Source organism: Aythya marila (assembly GCF_965140915.1).
Source record: "Aythya marila genome assembly, chromosome: 28".
In the NCBI taxonomy this organism is placed as follows: domain Eukaryota; kingdom Metazoa; phylum Chordata; class Aves; order Anseriformes; family Anatidae; genus Aythya; species Aythya marila.
The window spans coordinates 669,385-677,522 of record NC_139069.1 but is presented as its reverse complement, the minus strand read 5'-3'; the positions used below and the strand labels follow the sequence as shown (position 1 = coordinate 677,522).

General features: G+C 56.1%; 1 protein-coding gene across 1 annotated transcript in view; it reads left to right on the top strand.

The window, feature by feature from the left end:
* Positions 1 to 1,879: 1,879 nt before the first annotated feature.
* LOC309888173 (telomerase protein component 1-like) overlaps positions 1,880 to 8,138 on the top strand; it is a gene marked incomplete at its 3' end in the record, with an annotated part of 42,797 nt that continues 36,538 nt past the window's right edge. Inside the window, exons 1-3 of the mRNA XM_082780411.1 lie at positions 1,880 to 2,016; positions 5,032 to 5,166; positions 7,405 to 7,566. Of these exons, the coding sequence (XP_082636537.1) occupies positions 1,939 to 2,016; positions 5,032 to 5,166; positions 7,405 to 7,566 (375 nt within the window). The 5' untranslated portion in view covers positions 1,880 to 1,938. The remainder of the gene's footprint in view (positions 2,017 to 5,031; positions 5,167 to 7,404; positions 7,567 to 8,138) is intronic.

Genomic DNA, 8,138 nt, shown 5'->3' with positions numbered 1-8,138 from the left:
CCCTGAGTCCGGGTCTTCGTGGCACTGGGGGGGACCCTGGGGGATTTTGGGGACATTTTGGGGGATTTTGGGGACTTTGGGGGATTTTGGGGGATTTTGGGGACATTTGGGGGTTTTGGGGGGACTTTGGGGGATTTTGGGGACTTTAGGGGATTTTGGGGACTTTTGGGGGATTTTGGGGACATTTGGGGGATTTTGGGGGCATTTGGGGACCTTTAGGGGATTTTGGGGACTTTTGGGGGACTTTGGGGGATTTGGGGGACTTTTGGGGATTTGGGGGACTTTGGGGGATTTTGGGGACTTTGGGGACATTTGGGGACTTTTGGGGTTTTTGGGGGACTTTGGGGGATTTTGGGGACTTTAGGGGATTTTGGGGACTTTTGGGGGATTTTGGGGACATTTGGGGGATTTTGGGGACATTTGGGGAGCTTTAGGGGATTTTGGGGACTTTTGGGGGACTTTGGGGACCCCCAGGGGACTTTGGGGACACTTTGGGGAGATTTGGGGACATTTTGGGGACCTCAAGGGGGGAACTGGGGACACTTTGGGGACACCAAGGGAACTTTGGGGACATTTTGGGGACCCCCAGGGGACTTTAGGGACCCCCGGGGGGACACTGGGGACATTTTGGGGACATTTAGGGACCTTGAGAGGAGATTTGGGGACACTTTGGGGACTTTTGGGGACACTGGGGACCCTGAGGGGACTTTGGGGACATTTTGGGGACATTTGGGGACACTTTGGGGTCCCTTAGGGGACATTGGGGACATCTGGGGGACATTTGGGGACATTTTGGGAATATTTGGGGACATTTTGGGGACATTTGGGGTCCCTTTAGGTCACTTTGGGGACACTTTGGGGACCCCAAGGGAACTTTGGGGACATTTGGGGACTCCAAGGGGGGGCACTGGGGACATTTGGGGACCCTTAGGGGAAATTTGGGGACATTTGGGGACCCCAGGGGGACATTTTGGGGACACTTTGGGGACACTTTGGGGACATTTAGGTCACTCTGGGGACATTTTGAGGAGATTTGGGGACATTGGGGACAATTGGGCGACCCTGAGGGGAGATTTGGGGACATTTTGGGGACATTTGGGGACACTTTGGGGTCCCTTAGGGGACATTGGGGACATTTAGAGGACATTTGGGGACATTTGGGGGACATTTGGGGAATATTTGGGGACATTTGGGGACATTTGGGGGACACTTTGGGGACCCTTAGGTCACTTTGGGGACACTTTGGGGACATTTGGGGACATTTTGGGGAGATTTGGGGACATTGGGGACATTTGGGGGACCCTGAGGGGACATTTGGGGACATTTTGGGGACATTTGGGGACATTCTGGGGTCCCTTTAGGTCACTTTGGGGACATTTGGGGACACTTTGGGAACATTTTGGGGCCATTTGGGGACACTTTGGGGACATTTGGGGAGATTTGGGGACATTTTGGGGACATTTAGGTGACTTTGGGGACATTTGGGGACATTTGGGGTCCCTTTAGGTCACTTTGGGGACATTTTGGGGACATTTGGGGACATTTGGGGACATTTGAGGACATTTTGGGGACATTTGGGGACACTTTGGGGTCCCTTTAGGTCCCTTTAGGTCACTTTGGGGACACTTTGGGGACGATTTGGGGACAATTGGGGTCCTTTAGGTCACTTTGGGGACATTTGGGGACATTTGGGGCCATTTTGGGGCCATTTTGGGGCCATTTGGGGCCATTTGGGGCCATCGGTTCCCCGTCCCCGTCCTGATTGTCCCCATTTTGTCCCCATTGTCCCCTCCCCTTGCCCCTCCCCCCCCATTGTCCCCTCCCCCCCATTGTCCCCTCCCCCTCCCCTTTGTCCCCTGCCGCAGGGCCTGCTGGGAGCCGCCCCTCCCCCCCCCGGGTGACACCGAGGGGACAGCGGAGGTGACATCGGAGGTGACAATGGAGGGGACATCGGAGGTGACGTCATCGATGACGTCATCGGGGGGGACCCCCCCGGAGGAGCTGCAGGAGCTGAAGGTGGGGGAGGGGACACGGGGAGGGGGGGGGGGAGGGGACACCCCGAATGTCCCCAAATGTCCCCAGATGTCCCCAAATGTCCCCTCGGTGACCCCCGGTGACCCCCGGTGTCCCCAAAGCCACCTAAGGGACCCCAAAATGTCCCCAAAGTGTCCCCAATGTCCCTTGGGGTCCCCAAAAGTCCCCAAAGTGTCCCCAAAGTGTCCCCTGGTGTCCCCCGGTGTCCCCAAATGTCCCCCTGGTGACCCCTGGTGACCCCCAGTGTCCCCAAATGTCCCCAAATGTCCCTTAGTGTCCCCTAATGTCCCCTGGTGGCCCCCGGTGACCCCCGGTGTCCCTTGGTGACCCCCGGACCCCCGGCGACCCCAAATGTCCCCAAATGTCCCTCGATGTCCCCTGGTGACCCCTGGTGGCCCCAAATGTCCCCCCGGTGACCCCCGATGTCCCCCCGGTAACCCCAAGTGACCCCTGGTGTCCCCAAATGTCCCCAAATGTCCCCAAATGCCCCAAATGTCCCCATTGCCCCCAAATGTCCCCAAATGCCCCAAATGCCCCCAAATGCCCCCAAATGTCCCCAAATGCCCCCAATGTCCCCTGGTAACCCCCGGTGACCCCAAATGTCCCCATTGCCCCCAAGTGTCCTGAAATGTCCCCAAATGCCCCCAATGTCCCCAAATGTCCCAAAATGTCCCCAAATGTCCCCCAATGCCCCCAATGACCCCTGGTGACCTCAAATGTCCCCAAATGTCCCCAAATGTCCCCTGGTGACCCCAAACATCCCCAATGTCCCCAAATGCCCCCAAATGTCCTCAAACATCCCCAATGTCCCCTGGTGACCCCAAATGTCCCTAAATGCCCCCAAATGCCCCAAATGTCCCCATTGCCCCCAAATGTCCCCAAATGCCCCAAATGTCCCGAAATGTCCCCAAATGCCCCCAAATGTCCCCAATGTCCCCCAGTGTCCCGAAATGTCCCCAATGCCCCCATTGCCCCCAAATGTCCCGAAATGTCCCGAAATGTCCCCAATGATCCCAAATGTCCCCAAATGTCCCCAAATGTCCCCAAACGTCCCCAATGTCCCCTGGTAACCCCTGGTGACCCCAAATGTCCCCATTGCCCCCAAGTGTCCCAAAATGTCCCCAAATGTCCCCAAACATCCCCAATGTCCCCTAGTGACCCCAAATGCCCCAAATGTCCCAAAATGTCCCCAAATGCCCCCAAATGTCCCCAAATGTCCCGAAATGTCCCCAAATGTCCCCAATGACCCCTGGTGACCCCAAATGTCCCCAATGTCCCCAAACGTCCCCCAATGACCCCAAATGTCCCCAATGTCCCCAAATGTCCCCCAATGACCCCAAATGTCCCCAGTGACCCCTGGTGACCCCCAATGTCCCCCAATGTCCCCCGATGTCCCCCAATGTCCCGAAATGTCCCCAATGTCCCCAAATGTCCCCAAACATCCCCAATGACCCCCAATGACCCCAAATGTCCCCCAATGTCCCCAATGTCCCCTGGTGACCCCAAATGTCCCCAAATGCCCCCAAATGCCCCAAATGCCCCCAAATGCCCCAAATGTCCCGAAATGCCCCAAATGTCCCCAAATGTCCCCCAATGTCCCCCAATGTCCCGAAATGTCCCCAATGCCCCCCATTGTCCCCAAATGTCCCCAAATGCCCCCAAATGTCCCGAAATGCCCCAAATGCCCCCAAATGCCCCCAAATGTCCCCAAATGCCCCCAAATGCCCCCAAATATCCCCAATGCCCCCAAATGCCCCAAATGTCCCCAAATGTCCCCCAATGTCCCCAAATGTCCCCCAATGCCCCCAAATGCCCCCAAATGTCCCGAAATGTCCCCAAATGTCCCCAAATGTCCCCCAATGCCCCCAAATGCCCCCAAATGTCCCGAAATGTCCCCAAATGTCCCCAATGTCCCCCAGTGTCCCGAAATGTCCCCAATGCCCCCCATTGCCCCCAAATGTCCCCAAATGCCCCCAATGACCCCTGGTAACCCCTGGTGACCCCAAATGTCCCCATTGCCCCCAAGTGTCCCAAAATGTCCCCAAATGTCCCCAAACATCCCCAATGTCCCCTAGTGACCCCAAATGCCCCAAATGTCCCGAAATGTCCCCAAATGCCCCCAAATGTCCCCAAATGTCCCCATTGCCCCCAAGTGTCCTGAAATGTCCCCAAATGTCCCCAAATGTCCCCTGGTGACCCCAAACATCCCCAATGTCCCCTGGTGATCCCAAACATCCCCATTGCCCCCAAATGTCCCGAAATGTCCTGAAATGTCCCCCAATGACCCCAAATGTCCCCAAATGCCCCAAATGCCCCCAAATGTCCCCAAATGCCCCCAAATGCCCCCAAATGTCCCCAAATGCCCCAAATGCCCCCAAATGTCCCGAAATGCCCCCAAATGTCCCCAAATGTCCCCAAATGTCCCCAATGACCCCTGGTGACCCCAAATGTCCCCAAATGTCCCCAAATGTCCCCAAATGTCCCTTGGTGTCCCCAAATGTCCCCACTGCCCCCATTGCCCCCAATGTCCCTAAATGTCCCCAAATGTCCCCAAATGCCCCAAATGTCCCCAGATGTCCCAAAATGTTCCCCATTGCCCTGAAATGTCCCGAAATGTCCCCAAATGTCCCCCAATGTCCCGAAATGTCCCCCAATGCCCCCAAATGTCCCCATTGCCCCCAAATGCCCCCAAATGTCCCGAAATGCCCCCAATGTCCCCAAATGTCCCGAAATGTCCCTAAATGTCCCCAATGTCCCCAAATGTCCCGAAATGCCCCCAATGACCCCAAATGTCCCCCAATGTCCCCAATGTCCCCTGGTGACCCCAAGTGTCCCCAAATGTCCCGAAATGTCCCAAAATGTCCCCAAACGTCCCCAAATGCCCCCAATGACCCCTGGTGACCCCAAATGTCCCCAAATGACCCCAAATGCCCCCAAATGCCCCCAAATGTCCTGAAATGTCCCCAAATGTCCCCCGATGTCCCCCGATGTCCCCAGCTGGAGCTGGTGGCCGCCGTGTGCTGCGCCCTGGTGCCCGGCGCCGACCCCGAGCGCCCCGGGGCCCCCCTGCGGCAGCGCCTGCGCCACCTCTGCGCCCGCCTGGCCCCGCACGACCCCCGCTTCCCCCTCAAGGTGAGGCCCCCCCGACCCCAAATCACCCCACTGTGACCCCATTGTGACCCCACTGTGACCCCATTGACCCCATTGACCCCATAGACCCCATTGTACCCGTTGTCGTTGACCCCGTTGACCCCGTTAACCCTATTGACCCTATAGACCCTATTGACCCTATAGACCCTATTGACCCTATTGACCCTATTGACCCTATTACCTTCCTTGTCCCCATTGTCATTGACCCCATTGACCCCACTGACCCCATTGACCCCATAGACCCCATTGTACCTGTTGTCGTTGACCCTATTGATCCTATTGTCCCCATTGATCCTATTGACCCTATTACCTTCCTTGTCCCTATTGTCATTGACCCCGTTGACCCTATTGACCCTATTGACCCCATTGACCCCATTGTACCCGTTGTCATTGACCCTATTGATCCTATTGACCCCACTGACCCTATTGACCCTATTGACCCCATCAACCCTATTGCACTCATTGCCATTGACCCCATTGACCCCAGTGACCCCATAGACCCCATTGTACCCGTTGTCGTTGACCCCGTTGACCCCGTTAACCCTATTGACCCTATTGACCCTATAGACCCTATAGACCCTATTGACCCTATTGACCCTATTGACCCTATTACCTTCCTTGTCCCCATTGTCATTGACCCCACTGACCCCATTGACCCCACTGACCCCATTGACCCCATTGACCCCATAGACCCCATTGTACCCCTTGTCGTTGACCCTATTGACCCTATTGACCCCATTGACCCTATTGACCCTATTGACCCTATAGACCCTATTGACCCTATTGACCCTATTACCTTCCTTGTTCCCATTGTCATTGACCCCATTGACCCCATTGACCCCATTGACCCCATTGTACCCATCGTCATTGACCCTATTGACCCTATTAACCCTATTGACCCTATAGACCCTATTGACCCTATAGACCCTATTGACCCTATTGACCCTATTGACCCTATTGACCCTATTACCTTCCTTGTCCCCACTGTCATTGACCCCACTGACCCCACTGACCCCATAGACCCCATAGACCCCATTGTACCCCTTGTCGTTGACCCTATTGATCCTGTTGACCCCATTGACCCTATTGACCCCATTGACCCCATAGACCCCATTGACCCCATTGTGACCCCACTGTGACCCTATTGACCCTATTGACCCCATAGACCCTACTGACCCTATTACCTTCCTTGTCCCCATTGTCATTGTCCCCATTGACCCCATTAACCCTATAAAACCTATTGACCCTATTGATCCCATTGACCCTATTGATCCTACTGCACCCATTGCCATTGATCCCATTGACCCCATTGACCCCATAGACCCCATTGACCCCATTGTACCCGTTGTCGTTGACCCCGTTGACCCCGTTAACCCTATTGACCCTATAGACCCTATTGACCCTATAGACCCTATTACCTTCCTTGTCCCCATTGTCATTGACCCCATTGACCCCATTGACCCCATTAACCCCATTGACCCCATTGACCCCATTAACCCCATTAACCCCCTTGACCCCATTAACCCCATTGACCCCATTGACCCCATTGACCCCATTAACCCCATTAACCCCATTAACCCCAATAACCCCATTAACCCCATTAACCCCATTGACCCCCTTGACCCCATTGACCCCCTTGACCTCATTAACCCCATTAACCCCCTTGACCCCATTGACCCCATTGACCCCATTAACCCATTAACCCCATTGACCCCATTAACCCCATTAACCCCCTTGACCCCATTGACCCCATTAACCCCATTAACCCCCTTGACCCCATTAACCCCCTTGACCCCATTGACCCCATTAACCCCGTTAACCCCATTAACCCCATTGACCCCATTGACCCCATTAACCCCATTAACCCCATTAACCCCATTAACCCCATTGACCCCATTGACCCCATTAACCCCATTAACCCCATTAACCCCATTGACCCCATTAACCCCATTAACCCCATTAACCCATTAACCCCATTAACCCCATTGACCCCCTTGACCCCAATAACCCCAATAACCCCATTAACCCATTAACCCCATTGACCCCAATAACCCCATTAACCCCATTAACCCCATTGACCCCATTGACCCCATTAACCCCATTAACCCCATTAACCCCATTAACCCCCTTGACCCCATTAACCCCCTTGACCCCAATAACCCCATTACCCCCATTAACCCCATTGACCCCATTGACCCCATTGACCCCATAACCCCATAGGTGGCCCTATTTGCCCGCCGGGATTTGGGGTTGCGCTCGGTGGCCTCCCTGCTGCTGGCCCTGGCCGCGGGGTCGCCCTGGTCCCGCCCCCACCTACGTCACTTCCTGGGCGCCGTCACCCTGCTGCCCTCCGATTGGCTGGCCGTGCCCCGCCTCTTCCAGGTAGGCCCCGCCCCCCAGGCCGCGCCTGGTGGCCACTGAGGGCGGGGTGGCCACCAAAGTCCTCGTGGTGGCCACCAAGGTCCTCCTGGTGGCCACCAAGGTCACAGTGGCCACCAAGAGCCTGGTGGTGGCCACCGAGGTCAAAATGGCCACCAAGAGCCCGGTGGTGGCCACCAAGGTCGGAATGGCCACCAAGGTCAGAGTGGCCACTGAGGTCATCAGGGTGGCCACCGAGGTCGGAATGGCCACCAAGGTCCTTGTGGTGGCCACCAAGGTCGGAGTGGCCACCAAAGTCCTCCTGGTGGCCACCAAGGTTGGAGTGGCCACCAAGATCCTCGTGGTGGCCACCGAGGTTGGAGTGGCCACCAAGGTCCTTGTGGTGGCCACCGAGGTCGGAATGGCCACCAAAGTCCTCATGGTGGCCACCAAGGTTGGAGTGGCCACCAAGATCCTCGTGGTGGCCACCGAGGTTGGAGTGGCCACCAAGGTCCTCCTGGTGGCCACCAAGGTCAGAATGGCCACCGAGGTCCTTGTGGTGGCCACCGAGGTCGGAATGGCCACCAAAGTCCTCC